This window comes from Mauremys reevesii, linkage group 6 (genome assembly GCF_016161935.1).
Source record: "Mauremys reevesii isolate NIE-2019 linkage group 6, ASM1616193v1, whole genome shotgun sequence".
Taxonomy (NCBI): Eukaryota; Metazoa; Chordata; order Testudines; family Geoemydidae; genus Mauremys; species Mauremys reevesii.
The window spans coordinates 89,859,919-89,877,545 of NC_052628.1; the positions used below are offsets into that span (position 1 = coordinate 89,859,919).

The window sequence follows — 17,627 nt, forward strand, 5'->3', positions numbered from 1 at the left end:
CTCAGGTTTTACTGAAACTTACACTTTATTGCAAAATGGAATATCAGAACTCAGTACTTTTACAATTTACACAGTTCAGCTCTTAAATATGCACATCGTGTTTCATTTTTGCAAGGGATGACGTACCCTTACTGACTGGTGAGCAATCAGATTATGTGTGGAATTAACAGCTCACCAATGTGAGCAAGGGATTCAAAATCAAGCCCTTATTAACTATTGTAGATTTTCTGAAGTATTTCTTCGACTAATAGACCTATTGTACAGGACCACACAATATGGAACACTTAGACACTCAAAACACAGTGCATACAACTCAAGCAATATGCAGCATATTTGTAGGGTTCCCATGTTTTGATTGCCTGAGGTTTTTGTTAGCTAGCTGTAAATGATAAACATCTTGAGAACAGTGAAGCTGGATTGTGGGGGGGAGGAGGGTCAGTGGATTGTGATCTTCAAGATACTTTGATCATCTTTCAGAAAAGGGTGTTAAAAACAATAATAAAAAGCACAATGCCGTGGCATGCCAAGAATCCATAGTTACCAGGCTGTGGGAAATTAACCTTCTGTTTAGTTTGTAAATGTTTCAAAGCAATTTAATTAAAGGAAAGCCACTCTCAGGAGGCATCTGTTGGCTTTTAATTTAATAGACTGTTTACTTACGTACTTCAGATGCTTTGGCTTCAAGATGCACAGAGCACCTACTCCTGAAATACTGAATTTTGCCAGGAGTGGGGGTGGGGCGGGGAAATAGTCTTACAGCCAAATAGTTTGTTTTTATACATCAGTACAAATACCAGTGTTTATTTAACCCATTCCTTTTCCTATCCTGGTGTGAATCTCTGGATTTGCCACAAATAACTTCAGAAACACTCCTTAAACTTTTATATATTTGTGCTCTGCTGTTGATGTAAGTGCTGGGGGAATGTACACATTTCAGAATGGGAAGATTGGAGATGCCCATGAAGGGTCAAAATGCTTTCAGTTCTTCTATGAAATTAAAAACAAAGGAACCAGCAATCCATCAGCCTGACTATCATTTATGCTTACACTGCAAAGCAGTGTGCAGAGTCCTTGTGTAAATGAGAATCATGCTCCATAAGTTTTAAAGAAATTCCACTGTCCCTTCTGAAATGCTTTGGCTGGGTGCTACTCTGAAAACAAAGTACGAGGGAGAAACCTTGGTTTATTATTTTAAAAAACTCGTATTTTATTCACAGAACAGACAGCCTTTTATTCAAAGTATTTTTCTATTTCACATAATCATGTTAATCTTTTACTAAAAAATTACCAAGATGATGTAAAACTGAATTATACCATTAAATCCTGATGTTTTAAAAAGCAGCACTACTGTTTCCATAGAACTTAATTTAAAAGAATAAGAATTAAGGGAATCCATGTGGTCAGCAGGACTGAGTGTGTGGATTTGGGAGATGGAAGTTCCTGCTTTCAAATCTTGGTTTTGACACTGTCTCACTAGGTGCATTGGACAAGTCACTGCATATTGTTCTCTCTCTCTGTCTTACCCAAGAATAATAATACTTGCTTATTTCACAGAGGTGTTGTGAGGATCAATAGTTAATGTTTGTACAGGGCTCTGAATGTGCAAAGCACTATTCATTTATTATAAATATTTAAGTGCTAATTATGATTATGTCTTAAAACTTCACAAAGATGAAATGCGTTGTGGGCGATCCTCACAGTGCACTCCTGTAGCTCGTCTCTTTTCAGAGAGCTCTCTAAAAGAGCACTGTGTACTTAAGAGTTGCATCACGTATAGTTTAGCTCTGTACTGTTAATGTCAATTTTACTGAACATGACACTGGTTAAAAAAATCTTAGTCTCACAGAGAAGTAGCTCACATATTTAACTAAAACCATTTTTTTAAAAGATCTATCTTTGAGGATAGGCAAGTTATGCAGAAATTACTGCTTGCTGTTTCTTGCCTTTCAAGCTTCACAGTGAGAAGCCTTGTAAGAAAATAGTCCTTTCTATTTTAAAAAATGTACATAGATTGCTGTGATACAGGGAGTATAAGTGAGCAAAGTTTACTGTAAACATTATACATCTTTGCTAGGGCCTCAATTCAGTAAAGCATTTACACACATTTAAATTCTTCCCTGTTTAGAACAGCATTTAAGTATGCATTCAACATTCAGACTGCGTGGCAGTCCTGTGGGTCATGCTTAAGTGCTGTCCAGAACAGGAACCTATATGGGTAACATTCTCCAGTGCCCATTAGGCATGCTGGATTGATTCTCTTGACACTTCACTCAAACCCCAGGAAGTTGTCTCTTTGTAAACAGTGATTGGCCCCTGCACAATAAAATCAATTATTCAATTATCTATCCCTCATAATTCTCTGAACAATATTTTACAATAAATATAAAAGCAGCCTAAGTCAACCCCCTTTTCACCCTCTTTCCCGCCCGATCCCCATTTTTCTTTGGTCCTGTACATTTCGTTGAACACTCAGTGCGAACGGCTGAGAATGTGTACATGTTACATTGTGAGAAGAGTTTCCCAGTTTGCATAGCATTGGAGTATCCTCTCATAGCTGATCCACAGCAAATGGATCTTTCTTTTCTGAAGCAGACAGTCCTTAGATGTTCTGCGAAGACTGGGCTTCATATTTCTTAAAACTAGAGTTACGAAAAGAATCCCTGAAATGAAATAAATTCATAAATAAAACATGGGATTGTCAATCACACAATGGGATATTTTAATACCTGATAGACATATTTGACTCTTTTTCGTTGACGCAAATAAGTGGTGTTGGAAAGAACAACATATTAGTAAGTATAAAGCATCCCACAGTTTATATATCTGGATCCTGGGTTTGCAACACGCAGTCCTGAAGTGAAATGATCACACTTATTTCATGATCAATAAACACGAGGTGCTGGAATATATATATATTTTTCTCATGTACCATGGGAAACGCCACAGGCTTCAAATAATGAGGAGCTGGCGGGACATTTAATTACCTGTCTCTAAACTGATTCTTATATTAGTGTAAAAATTCTATCCATCCTTCTTCACCTTGTGGTACAGCAGCTTGAGCAGCACAATTAATACTTTATTCTATTTAATTTTGGGGCTGTACCTCAGAAGCAGAGGGAAGAACTGTCTCACATCTCACAAATAAAGAGGCACTCTTTTTGTTAGCATACAAACGGCATCCATTGCCCTAGCTGTACCTTGTTGTACTGTGGACTTTCACTATAGGCTTATACAGCTCTGGGATTTTCCTCTCAATCATCGGCCTGAGGTTCTCTTTCAGCTTGCTATAGTTCTTTTTGAGTTCCAGCTGATACTCCCGCTGATCTGCAGTAATAAGGCGCTTGTTTTTCTCCACTGCTTCACCACATCTGATCTCAAAATAAAGATTAAAAAACACATCGGTTAATTCCAACAAACACTTTAAAATTGTATTATGGTGAGTTTGTGTTAAATAAAGCAAAATTTCAGCCTGTCCAATTATTTGCTGCCAGACTCATACAGTCCTCTGATTATGAGTTTACCGTTTATTAGATATTAAAAATACATGAAAGAAATAAACACATTTCAATGACCATTGTGACACCAGATTAAATTTGTACTGGAGTAAATGGACGCAGCTCCACTGGAAGTCAGTGAAGTTGCCCTTATACGTAACTTGCATCCCAATGTGCATGCACACACGACTAGATGGTTCAATATTTGACTCTGTGAGCATGCAGAATAAGATTTCTATGCATATCGGGCAGTACACTCTCAAAGCAAGCACATACATCTGCATCCATGCAAATGTTCCTGCCTCCCAGGGCTGGTTGAAAAGTTTGTCATGGAACAGTTTTCTGCCAGAAAACACCGAGTCAACAAAACTGAGACAGGAATGTCTCAATTTAAACAAAATTTGACAAAAAGATAACAAAGCGCTTTGTTTTGACATTTCCAAAACAAAGTTCTTTGGTATTCTTGTTTGCTGGGAAATTTCAACTTTTCATTCTGATTTGGGCAGAAAGGAAACTGAAACGGGGGAGGGATAGCTCAGTGGTTTGAGCGTTGGCCTTAAACCCAGGGTTGTGAGTTCAATCCTTGAGGGGGCCATTTAGGGATTGGGGCAAAAATCTGTCTGGGGATTGGTCCTGCTTTGAGCAGGGGGTTGCACTAGATGACCCCCTGAAGGTCCCTTCTAACCCTGATATTCTATGAGTCTATGAAAATGTTGGAATTTCCCACTGAATGGGAATTCTGAGTTTCCATTGACTAATACATGTATACATAGGCACAGGAACTATGGGTGTGGGGGTTCTGCAGCATCCCCAGGTTTTACACAAGGCTCCACTCCCATCCCCACATGCAGGGTTCCTGCTGCCAACCCTGCACCCACAACTCTGCAACCTAGGCCCCAGCCTCAGCCCCCTTATCCATGCCTCCCTCTCCCAGAGTCACGGCCCTGCAGGGGTCATAGACAAGGGTAAGGGGTGGGGGCACAGAATCCTCACTCTAAAAAGTGTTCCAGCACCACTGCCTCTATATGGTGTGAAAATCTAGCTCCTGATGTTTACTGCATTGATTTGTATCATGAATGACATTAACATGGCTACAGTTCCACACTCCAGCTTCAACAGATCTTCAATTAGTTTTCCTTTCACTCACCTCATTATAAATTCTTTGAAGCATAATCTCAGCTTGTTGTGATGTCGGTAAAGTTTTGGGTCTGCTGGAATTTCTGCCAGGAACACCTGGGCTACCTCTAGTGGTCCCTTATAGGAATAACACAGTATAATATTACAAAGAACATAGTTCCTGCATTAACTGAAAAGGAAGCACAAAACTGATTTATTTGGTTAGAGTGTGTTTGGGTTTTTTTTATGTCAGTGCTGGAGTGACAAAAAAAATCATATGTTGACATTGTAGCAGGAACCTGCCCTTTTAAGGCTTTTCCCTGACTGTGTTGCATGAACCACTGCTTCTTTGCCTCCCTTTCTTTTCTTTGCCAATCCAACATATTCTGTTCTGTTCTACTTTTGTCCATCATCCCCTATTGCCATTGATTCCTCTATGAAAAGAAAATGGATTATCTCCATCTGGAAAGGAGTGAGCAGGGACTTTCCTACTGCCAAACTATTTTACATGGAAGATGCACAGCTACTATAGTGATGGGTGGCAATACAAAACTCCTAGCATAGACGGTTAAGAACATGAAAAGAATGTTTGTTTTTTTCACAGTACAAAACAGCGTGTTCCTATAAGCAGTTCAATCTGGTGGCGGTTTTGGTGGAAGAAGAATCCATAGGAAATGAAGGGAGTAGGTCTAATTAGCAGGGGTAATCAATTATTTTTTATCAGAGGGATAGCCCTGTTAGTCTGGATCTGTAAAAGCAGCAAAGAGTCTTGTGGCACCTTATAGACTAACAGACGTTTTGGAGCATGAGCTTTCGTGGGTGAATACCCATGGCATGCATCCGACGAAGTGGGTATTCACCCACGAAAGCTCATGCTCCAAAACGTCTGTTAGTCTATAAGGTGCCACAAGACTCTTTGCTGCTTTTACAATTATTTTTTATCAAGATCAAAATTTCTTGATCAAGATATAGTCAAGGTCCAGACTCCAGAGAAAATTATTCAAAAATAATAACAATAATGATAATAATAAGTAAATAAAAAGATTTTATGGTCCATTCAAAGCGTCTGGTGGTCCGGATTTGGTCCGCAGTCCACCTATTGACTACCCTGGATTAAGGGAACCAAGCTCTGCTGAGGCATGCTTAGGGCCTTGCTTTTTTCCTCTTAGTTTGTCTTCATAATGTTTGGTTATTGTTAAGGAGTGTGTGTTGTAATAAATTACAATTGAGGGTTGTGGGGGTTTTTTGGTACTTTCTTACATACTAAGAGTTCTGGGATTCTGGTGGCCCCCCAGCAGAGAGATTTACTCCTTGAGTATTCCCTTAAATGACTGAAGTTGATGGGATGGTTCGTGCTCTTGTGAAGGAAAAATCTCTCTAAAGATGAGTCAATTCAGTATGAGTAACTGCTTAGAGGTTCAAATGCATATCCATACATTAGCTGCACTCTCTGAATCCACTGTAACTGCGAAATTGGGCTGTACATGTAATGGGAACAGGCTGGTGTGAGAGAGCCAATATTTCTTGCTTCCAGTTGGGGTAAAAAATCCCTGTCTCTTAACATTTTAGCACTTCTGTCTTTGGTCAGAACAAGGAAATGCAAAGATTTACAAAAATAAATCACGGTGGGCAAAAAGTTATCCTGATTGTTCTGAACGTCAGAAAAAAAGCTTTCCCATCCCTAGTGGTTAGTCCACAAAGATGAGAAACAATGGGCAGCGTTCAAAGGGGTATCTGCAAGTAATCAGTCTGACTGGAAGTACTCTCACCAATGCAAGACAAAAAGAGGTAGAAGAAAGCACACTGGGGAAAAAAAGAAACACGCCAAAGGCTGTGCAGAAGATACATTATTTTGCTGAGCTTGACCTTTACCTGATTTACTGTGGCTCCAACAGAACCCTGCAGCACCATCTGGAGCATTTTGGCATCTGGTGGCTCCTGGTTGGTTGCAACAGCCAGTTCTAGTGTCTTCTTCTGCATGTCTTCAATAGCAACTTCAATTGGGGTTAAAATGAACTAATACAACGTAAGGATAGATGCATTATTGTCCGAGTAATACTTGTATTACAGTCATTACAGGCATTGCAGCTGAGTGAAGCTGTTTTTGTGCTGGGTCACAGCCAGGGTGGTCAAAACCAGGACAGGGCCAGATTAATCTTTTGTGGACCCAGCGTCAAACATATTTGTGGGCTCCCATGTAGTTTTTATGGGCCCCTTCCGAGTGTGGGCCCGGTGTGACGGTGCCATTGGTGCCATAGAAAATGTGCTACTGCCGGGATGGGGATGAAAACATTTATTCAAAAACAAAATAAGATATTTGAAGCCACATTTGATTGTGACCTCCACTCAGAGAACAAATTGGGCTAACATCAATGTACCTGGAATACCCTTGATTTGGTTTGTGTGGGAGGGGGCTATTTGTTAGTTTTATCCTTTTTGTCTAAACACTCAGGACCTGGGGCCCTGAACACAAGTGCTTAATTAGTTCACTTATGAGCCATAATAAGCCCAGATGTAGCAGTCAGTGGTGTTGCACCTGCATCTCCCCACCACCACCCAAAGTTATGTTTCGTAAATACATTTTTTTGAAAGCTGCATTTTCTACTTTGGTACAATAATGTTTACAAACGCTTTTTAAAGGTTAGTTTCTTTAGCCTATTTCTCCCTTTGCCTCGCCACCCCTTATGACTGCAAGTGAACCAGTAAAGTTACTGGGGAGGAGTGTGGGGAGGAAAATTGCTGGTGCCCATCTTTTGCAGGGAGAAAGGGCCACCGAGACACACACACACACTTTACCACAAAGGCTACCACAATCCAGCCTGGAGCCCCTACCCCAACCTTCACACCTGGGCTCTCCCCCCATACCTTCTACTGGCCCCACCTTCACACAAAGGCTCTCCTGAATTTCCCTGCTACAGGCCACCCCCCCACTTTCACCCTAGGGCTGTCACCTCCCTCCTTGTCCTGCCCCCACCCCCAGAGCCAACCCCCACCTTCAACCCAGGCTCTCCTATCCCTCCAATATCACTCAAACCAGCCAGATTTAACCTCCTGTAAATTCTGAGTCAAATCCATACACCAGTAAAGTCAATGGAAATACATCAACGGGCTTAGGATCAAGTCCTATATCTGCATTTATTTTTATTCTAGGTTATTGGCTTCCTGGCTAACATGGTCACTGTGCTTCCTACTTTTACAAAACTGATATCCTCTCGTTCCCGTCACACCTCTTCTGCTATTATCCTTACAATGGGATGCTATGTGGAACACCTGTCTCCCCAATGCTCCGGAAGCCTGCAGGAGCATGCATTCATGCATCCGTTGACCTAATCTATGGCATTTCTATAGTGCCAGTAAGTGTACAATTTAACAGAAATGTAAACTTTCCTCACCCAGCACAGAGCTTGAAATCATCCCCTTCCACCAACACCCTCAATCCCTATCTAATGGCTGAGCTCCATACTCAAATTCACAGCTCTCACAAAGATGTCCATTACCTCTTCCTTTTGAATGACATTGATTCTGGTTTTGACATAGGGGAAAGCATGCATTGTGGTCAGGATTGTATTCCTCTTGTACTGTTCACTCAGATCACCCCTGGGGCGTCCATCCAGGGTGAAAGGGGTGGTGTACATGAAACGTCGGAGGCTGAAGTTCTTCTCAAAGTAGGTCACCCTGTCTTTCATTTCATACTCATCGAAATAGGGCTCCACAAATGTAATTTGTATGTAGGCCTGGAGGAGGGAGAAGGAAGAATCTTTGTTTTAGTGCCAAGACAAATGACTATGAAATAAATGGAATGCATGAAATATCACAGAGCTCCCAGTGAGATGGAATGTGCTAGAAGAGCACACAGGCTATGTTTTGTTTATTATTAATTTGCTCTCACACACAGCAGGACCTCTCTGATTCTACCACAGCTGCAATGACCTCATGTTGTCCAGAACCTACTCAGAGGCCTCAGTGTTCTGTACCTCCACTTTCCTTTCCCCCACTTTGCATCTGTACCACTCCCCTTAAAGTAATTTGTTACTGACCTCAGAGGGGCAGGACTGGACTACCTAGGTGTTGAATATACACTTGTGAAACCCTGCTGACTTAAATGAAGTTGCAATGGTGTGAGAGGAGAATTTGGCCCACTGTGGGTTTAACCATTTGATTGAAATGTACCAAAGAAAACTAACATGTTGCCTCTAGGCAGTGACTATATGTTTTCCAATCAAGACTGCCCATGGACTTTATTCTGGGGTTGGGGCGGGGGAGAAGTACTAAAGAAACCAAAATTCAGAACAGATAACACAAGTCTTATTTTTTCACTCATGTACCTTTTTTACTAATGTCAGCTCAATATAAACTAAGGAAAACAAGCATAGAAAGAAGAGAAAAAAAGAAATATGGAAACCACAAATATTAAACAAAAATGTAGAGTGGAGATAGATATAGTTTTCCACTAAGCACTGGAAGGTGATCAGGATTTCCTATCACAATATGCTTACTCTGAACTCTGCACTGGCTGCAGATCCAATTCCACGTGAACTTCAGTGTCTTAGTCTTTATAGTGATAAACAGATAAGGATCTGGCTGTCTCAGAGACTGCCTCTCACTCCAAGCTCAAGCCTTGTCTATGTACCTTAGGTACTTATCTGACCCCCATCACTGTACAGCACTTAACAATCTTTAATGTATTTATCAACACCACACTCCATGTAATGCTATCATCCCCATGGTACAGATAGGGAATTGAGGCACCATGAAGCTAAGTGACTTGCCCACAGTCACCTAGGAAGTCTGCGGTACAGCAGGGACTTGAATCGAGATCTCCAAAGTCCTAGGCTAGTGCCCCTAGCCATTGGACCATCCTTCCTGTCCTCTTGTGATGACTCTCTTCATACTGCATTCTGAAGTCTATTAGTCTGCTCCCAGTAGCTCTTATGTAGCACTGTCCATCTAGACCTCACAAGTGCTAGTGCTTTTTATTTTTGGAGAAACTGAAGCACCGAGGGGTGAAGTGACTTGCCCAGAGTCACACAGCAGGTCAGCTGTAGAGCAAGGAGGGACAGAGATCAGGGTGTCTGATTTACAGTCCAGTGCTCTATTCACTGGACCACGTTGCCTCCCCAGTTTGTTTACTGACACACACACATCTCAGCTTTACTTGTCTGAGTCAGCATTGAGGTCTCACAGGCAGCTCTGCGCTCTCCTTTTTTTCAATCACTCAGTGCTCAGTTCAGTTCAAAGCACACGAAAAGCTGGGCTAATATCTTCTGTACCTTATTGGGATGCAGCTTGCTTCTGTCTACAGGAGTGGAGTCTTTAATCACCTCCACAGCATCCTCCCCAAAGCACTGACCATAAAACCCCTGAAAAGGAAAAAATAATTATTCAGAGGTGATTTTACCCATCTGTAATGCAATGCAAGTCATCTGTGCTGCTCTGATCAAGACCAGGAGCTCTGGATGTAATGCAGTAAGTATGCTACAGAAAGGGTTAAAGTCTGCAGAGGGCTAGACACCTTACTCATGAAGTCCCAACACTGAATTGTTAAGTAGGGTATGTCTACACTTACAGAGTTTTTGCGCTGTAAGTTTCACCGGTGATAGGCAACCGGTGAAAGTAAAGCGCTGGTTTGTGTACTCACTCAATTCCTCAGGCGTCAGAGAGTGTTTACACTAGCAGCACTTCCATCGCCAATGAGAGCAGCACCGTAGGGCAGCTATCCCACAGTGCAGCTCTCTCGATAGGTCTTGTGGGAAGGGGGCGGTGAGCGGAAGGCATTCTGGGTCCCTGCTCAGTGCCCCATGCTGCCCTGCTTCATGTCCCAGCAGCCTCATTACTTCCTGGTTTCTTCTGTGGCATTTTTAAAAAAACCTTCTGCTGTCTGGCTGCTTTCCCCACCACATCTACAAACAAAGGGAAAGGGAGTTTCAAACTTCCCAGGGCTTACAGGGGGAGAGGCGGACGTCCGTGCGTCAGAGCAGCGGAGATGCTGGCCAGAGCGGCCACTTTTGGAACTGTGAGATATCCTCCGGAGGCCAAAAGGTGTGGACACTGCTAGAACGTGTCTTCACATTCACAGCAGTGCAAAAAGAACAGCGGTAAGAGCTGTATGCCTCTCATTAAGGTGGTTTTCTTTTTGCGGTGAAACTTCTGAGTTTCCCCCCAAAAAGTCATTAACAAGTGTAGACGCTCCTGCGGTTTTAGCACAAAAAAGGGATTTTTTTGCACTTTAAATAGTAAGTGTAGACATACCGTAAAAGGCAGAGTCCAGCAAAGGAGGGGAAAAAAGCAAAGAATCTGTCATTGCTGCCCTAAGCAAAAGTTCAAAAGGATTCAAAACAAAACTTGCATCCCCTCAGGTTAAGTCCCTGAATTCCTTATACAGGGAGGGAGGCCAACCACCTAAAGACAGGGGACCACAGGGTAATGAAAATCCTAACATTATGTCATCCTGCTGTTAAAGGGGCTGCAATCCAAGGTATCAGATACACAGACACAATGATCTGAAATATAAATCAACTTGATTGACTTTTGTACGTTACCACCACCTACAGCTGCTGTGCTGTGACTTCTTTATTCACCCTACTATTTTCTTAGAAAGCATAACACAAAGCAGGAAGTTATACAACTATGATCTCTTTACCTCGAGTCTGTGAGAAATCTCAGGAAGTTTAGTAATTGCAGGCTCTTTATAAACAAATTCCTGTTCATCTAAGTCCCCAAATTTGGATCCATAGAAACCAACACGGAAGTAAGTTCCAAACATTCGCTTTTGACCCTGATTGATAAAGAGGGGGAAAAATTACATTTAGCTTTTCTTCCCTTAAATATAATCCAATGTTGATGCCTTATTCATCTGATTTATACATGAGGAACCCCATGGACCTTAGGTTTGTCCAGATTTCAGAGCAAAATATGACCCTATGTAATATCACCTTGTTTAACATAGCACAGTTCAATTTCCTATTAGAAAAAAAAACAACTATAAAAGTTAAAAGGGGCACTGTTGATTCAAATTTGGCTCAAAGTTTAGGTGTTGTATGAACTCACTTTTGCAAATCTAAAACAACAGAAATATTTCTTTAAAAAGAATTCCGGTGGAAACATTTTAAAAACAAACATTAATCAACATTCAAGTATTTGCAACTCACAAAACTTTGTAGTATTGTAAAAATCCACGAGCACTTGAAAGTGACTAGAAACTAAACTGACTGATCTATTTTCATTGTCCAAACCAGGAGAAATACAGAAACAGTATGAATACTGAAAAGTAAATTAGGTTTTATAATTCTGTTTTTGTAATCTATGGGACTAGTAACACTGGCAAGAAAACTGTTTTTCTTTTTGAATGTGTGTGGCCAAATGAAATCATGCCTGCTTTCACCTGGTCTAAATTTTATCTGTGATTTTTTTTTTAACTCTGTGTCCCTTTAAAATATTTTGAATGTTCTATTAATCTCTTTTTATACATGTTGTTTATAATCCTCTCCCATCTCTTCATGTTTCTCTGAGTCATTATGTTTCTCTTCAGTGTAGACTGTCCTTAACAGGCAAGATCTAAATTACAACAACATGTAGTCCAAAACAGATGGAAACTCTGATGAGAGGAAGGAAGTCCTCCTGTTTGGTTGTATGGTCTTATCTTCACCATCCCATAAGCAAACACTGCAGCGCAGCAACACACAACTTGCTCATAGAGAACCCGCAGCAGCAGGTACCTTGTTAATAATGCTGTCGAAGGCTTTTTGAAGCTTGCTGTGAGTAGAGGTAAGCTTCCTGAAGTCTCGATGTGCTTCCAGGATGGGGATGACAATTTTGTAGACCTCGTTCACAGTTTCGTACAATCCCCCCTTGTATGAGGGAATTAAAAAAAAAGGAAAGAAATTGATTTTTCATACACTATATAAAGAGATTGGATCTTCACTACAGGCATTGTAGGACAAGTTATTTTATAAGTTCATATTTCTGATACGATGCCTGTTTTACCTTTTAAAAAAAATCAGTAAAGTGATTATGAGCCTATGGGAGTATAATTATATTACCATGTATTAATTTAGTAAAATGTCTTATCAAACATCCACAAAGCTCCTTAGTGATATATACATGTGCTGAGCTGGATGGAGTTTAACTGCATGACTCTCTTTAAAGTAAATGAGAACTGTGAGGCTAAACTCTGACTGTGCTCTATATGAAAGTATATGGGTAACTCTTAGGGTCTACAGTCTATGCAGTATTAATTCATATTAATGAGGGCTCAGTTCACTCCTGGTGCAAACCAAATTGCAAGCTCCAAGCAGTGATCAGTCTGCCTGAGTTGGGGCACAGCAATCCCCCCTCCAGAAGTGGGCATGGCCAGCCTGGGAACCAATACTGGTGGGGGTCCTACAGGAGCCTTGGCAGAATGTTAAACTTGCCAATCCCCAGGGATGAGTCCCACCCCACGCATCTACCCCTGAGGGCACAAGAAGTGAAAACTGCACTCCCTTGCACTTACAGGAGCGAGTCTGACCCAATGGCCAAAATCATCCCTGGGGTAACTCCATTATCTTCAGCGCAGTCATACAGGGATGAATTTGGCCCGCCCTGTCTATTCACTCACCGTGCTGAAGAGCTCTGCAGCTTGTTCCAGCAGCCCTACCAGGCCGCTCTCAGAGAAATACCTCCCAGAACATATCCCATCCTCATCTGGAGACAAAATATCATCCGAGACAGCAGATTCCTCCAGCACGTTGGAGGAGATATTCTGAAATAGATCACAACAGAGACCCCCATAGGGCTTGGAAACCAAAACCAACAGACTATCACAGAGGCACACCCTGCAACAGAGATTCTTCACTGACAAGAGCCTTAACACAACAGAAATAAAATAATAGAAGTCCCGCTGCTGGATACAAGGCTACCTTCCATCAAGAAGCTCTTATCACGTCATAAACCCCAGCACTAGAGATCAAGGGGATTGTCACCAGAATCCCAACGTTTCCCTCCCACCTCACTGTTTGGAAACCAAACTCCCCACCAGTCCCAAAATTCCCTCTGCAGGGGAGAGACTTCTAGGCAGCTGCATTTCGGGGAGAGGGGCGCTAAAGGTTTCCATGGTGTTGTGCTCATTTTCACTCTAACAACTCTTCCCCCTTGTCGGCTGAGCATAATTGCCTCCTCCATAAATCCTTCCAAGCTTACATTTTCCATGCTTCATATCAGCCCAAAGTTTGCTAAATGGGTTTTGACTCCACTTATGCAAGTGCGGGAAAGTGCAATGCATAGGATATTGCATTAGAAACCATAATATTTGAATTCTTTTTTTACTTATACATGTTTGATTTCTCAATCTCAGTGCTCCTTAATGGTATTTTACTGCCGGTAATATATTAGAGCCTGATCCTGAAGGTAAGTTTCCCACTGAAGTCAATTTCTTAATGGAAGATGTACTGAATAAAGCCTGCAGGATCAGGCATTTAAGTTTTTAGGCCACTTAGTAAAGTCTGGAAAATGCTTTGGCATCCATTTGAATGAAAAGCAACATATAAATGCAATATCATCATAATATTAGCATTGTTAAATTATATGTAAATACACAAACATAAAGACACCCCAGCATCAGTAGCTTTCAATAGCTGCAACAATTTCTAGCTTTTGATTTGTTTTTAATTGGAAAAAACAAAAGGTAAACTGAGATCATGTAGTCTCATGTTTTAACAGAAAGTGACATTTGAACTCCGTCTCAGCTGAGGAGAAATGCCAGCTAGCTGGCAATTTGATTTTGGAAAGGCCTTTTTCTAAAATGGCAGACACCAAGTGCCACTACTGTTGATCTGACTTAAAGTTCTGATAGCTCATATTAGTCACTGCATGGGGATACTCATCTCCACTGCAGCTTTATGGGCACATTTTCATAGAGTCTGAGGTAAGAAGGGACCACTGTGATCATCTCATCTGTGATCATTTTTCCTTCTCTGTGGGAGAAATTCACTCTGTGCAGAGTACCCATACAAGGCCTGTGCGTAACTTTAGTCCCATTTAAACTATAACAGGGAGTCCAAAGAACAGAGTGGCCGAAATGGGACTTCAGTGACACACAGAGCCTGTGCTTTCCTTAGCACAAAGGGGAACTTCATTCTATATGATTCATATCAAACATTCATCAGCACTAGAATTTGTTGTTCTTATACACATTTATTTAAACTGCAAGGATTCAAAAATAATGGGAATTTGGAAGATATGGATAAACTTTTTTCAGCACTTTGCACTTTGTTATTAATTAATTTATCTCAGGATAGCCGTTAGAGGCCTCAATCGAGGTTCAGGGCCTCACTGTACTAGCCACACAAAGCAAAAAGCCAATCCCTGAGCTAACGAGTTTACAATCTAGCTAACAAATGTACTGCACTTTTCATCCCAGTATCCCAATGTGTTTTCACAGGCTGTTTAGTGCTTGGAGTTCTACTGTCCTTTATGAGCACTTTCATGGGAAATTTAAAAGCATTCGGAGCAGTGATTTATTAGAAAGGGGAAGCCAAGGAAATTGCAGCCATCAAATTATCTGTTCATTGGCTCTAAATATTTTCCCACAGCCCCTTTCTGTTAGCTAGGAACTGTAGTATCTGAGCACCTCTTCTATACACTTCTGTGATTTGCGTTATCTTTTGAGAAATGTATGCAGGACAACATTCCATTAACTTTGGTCTGCAGCTTTTGTCTTGATCTGCTAGACTTTGGTGTGTCTCCCCACCTTCTATATCTAGGAATTTCACAAATAAGTTAGAGAGAAAGTGGGTGAGGTAATTTCTTTTATTGCCTCAGCTTCAGCTAAGGACAGAGACAGGCTTTTGAGCTTACACAACACTCTTCTTCACCTCCATGTAAGCTCAAAAGCTTGTCCCTCTCACCAACAGAAACCGGTCCAATAAAAGATATCACCTCACCCACCTTGTCTCTCTAATTCCAATGGGACCAACATGGCTACAACAGCACTGCATACAACAAATAAGTTACTGATTCAGGGCCTGATGATCCTGAATATTTTAGCATTCAGGCAACACTTTGGGTAGCTGTATCCAGTTCCACACTCACATAAGCTGCAGAATTCCAAAGCTCCTGAACTTGCATGACCCTAACAGCAGTTTATTTAACCCTTGCTGTACCCTTCTGGATGTTTAGTGAAGCTTACAGAGCAACAGAAAAGTTTCAGTTCTGAATAATCTACAATCTTTTTCAGTCACATATACTTCAGTTTTCCTTAAGAAAAGCCAACATTTCTAAATAGCACAAACTCAAGGGGCTTGATTTTCATTTATGCTACAAACATCCTGGTTCAGGGAGTATAAAGTGGCCTTAAAGTAGATGTAAATATAATTTACACTCCCTTTGAGTCCCCTTTACTCAGTGTAAAGGGGAGTTAGTGTAACCGACAATCAGGCCCAAGATGAATTCTGTTGAAGGAAAGATTTTAGGGTCCATAATGCTAATGAGCTATGTATGTGCATTCTGACAATAGACTGTTCTGTCTTGCATAGCATAAAGAGTAAATGTGATGCTACTGGTTCATATAAGGGGCTGGGAACTGGAATTCAAGACTTTAATGATTGTGTGAGGGACCCAGGGAAAGTCATTCAATCTCTCTATGCCTCAGTTTACCCATCTGTAAAATTGGGATAATACTACTGCTGACCTAACATAATAGTTATATACTAATATTTTACATTTTTATAGCACCTGCCATTCAACAGCTCAAAGTACATCACAAACATTCCTTAGATTGTAAACTCTTTGGCATAGGAAGCATCTTTTTTGCTTTTGTATTTGTACAACACCAAGCACAGTGGGGTCCTGGTCCATGACTAGGGCTCCTAGGTGCTCCAGAAATACAGATAATAACAATAATAAAGCACTCTGAGCTGACAAGTATTCTCATCTTTCTTGTTTTATAGATAAGGAAACAGAGAGCGATCCAGTGGGTGACTTACCCAAGATTACATAATAAGTCTGAGCCCAGGCTCTGAATAAAATCCAGATGGTCTCACTAATCTTGTGCTTTAGCCACAAGATCATCCCTTCCACTCTCAGCCTTACCTCAGAGGCACTGCGAGGCTTAAGTAATGTTTGTAAAACGCTTGGAGATCCTCACATGAAAGCTCAGTAATAATACCCACCACTTTGCCTTTTTACAGAGCAAACTGAAACCTCAATTCTGCTCAGATAAATGGCTGTGTCACTGAGAGGTTTCTAGATCCTTAAGCAAGAATATTTTTCATTACCTCTCTACTACAGAGCACTATGGCTCAACTGTCCTTTCTCCAGACATGTATTTTGATGAAGAGCAGATCCACCTGGGATGCTTCTGGACACTATTTGATGTTGATAAGATCAGTGGATTCTAGCTGAGTAAATGAGACAAGATTTCCTACCAAATGATGGTATGGAATACCTTTGGTGTGTCTCCCCACCTTCTATATCTAGGAATTTCACAAATTAGTTAGAGAGAAGGTGAGTGAGGTAATTTCTTTTATTGGCTCAACTTCAGCTGGGGAGAGAGACAGGCTTTTGAGCTTACACAGCACTCTTCTTCACCTCCATGTAAGCTCAAAAGCTCAAGACAACTGTAGAAATCCTAGGTTGGACTGACACTTTTAAGGAGACCTCTCTCCTATTGGTGCACAGGTAGATAATTCATTTAAATGAATGCTAGTTACATGTTAAGAAAAGCCACATGTTGGTGAGAGATTAGCCCTTTATGTTTAGAATGTTTTCTGTGCATCTGATTCGATTAATAGGCATGAGTTGCCTACAAAGGAGAGGCTTACTTGCTATATTTTGTGTCTGCTATGTCATTCAGCTATAGACTACATCTTCAACATTGAATATACCTAAAATTGGAGCTACCCATTCAGTAATAATATTAATTTTCATTCTAAAGTATTCAAAAGTGCTTCAGAAGTTAGATATCTACCAGATTTTCAGCTACTTCTGGGATGGAAGCATTGTCTAACAGCCTACGGCAAAACTATGAAACAGTTTCAGCTA

General features: G+C 41.0%; 1 protein-coding gene across 10 annotated transcripts in view; it reads right to left on the reverse strand.

Annotated features, from left to right (window-relative positions):
- Positions 1 to 803: 803 nt before the first annotated feature.
- DOCK8 (dedicator of cytokinesis 8) overlaps positions 804 to 17,627 on the reverse strand; it is a 135,924-nt gene continuing 119,100 nt past the window's right edge. For 5 of the 10 annotated variants that reach the window (XM_039544064.1, XM_039544062.1, XM_039544057.1 and 2 more), the window contains 9 exons: positions 13,207 to 13,350; positions 12,326 to 12,457; positions 11,251 to 11,385; positions 9,881 to 9,970; positions 8,108 to 8,344; positions 6,483 to 6,626; positions 4,642 to 4,748; positions 3,198 to 3,368; positions 804 to 2,660 (listed from right to left, as the gene is read on the reverse strand). In XM_039544064.1, the coding sequence (XP_039399998.1) occupies positions 2,600 to 2,660; positions 3,198 to 3,368; positions 4,642 to 4,748; positions 6,483 to 6,626; positions 8,108 to 8,344; positions 9,881 to 9,970; positions 11,251 to 11,385; positions 12,326 to 12,457; positions 13,207 to 13,350 (1,221 nt within the window). In that variant the 3' untranslated portion in view covers positions 804 to 2,599. The remainder of the gene's footprint in view (positions 2,661 to 3,197; positions 3,369 to 4,641; positions 4,749 to 6,482; positions 6,627 to 8,107; positions 8,345 to 9,880; positions 9,971 to 11,250; positions 11,386 to 12,325; positions 12,458 to 13,206; positions 13,351 to 17,627) is intronic. The other 5 variants (XM_039544060.1, XM_039544059.1, XM_039544067.1 and 2 more) reach the window with 1 other exon arrangement.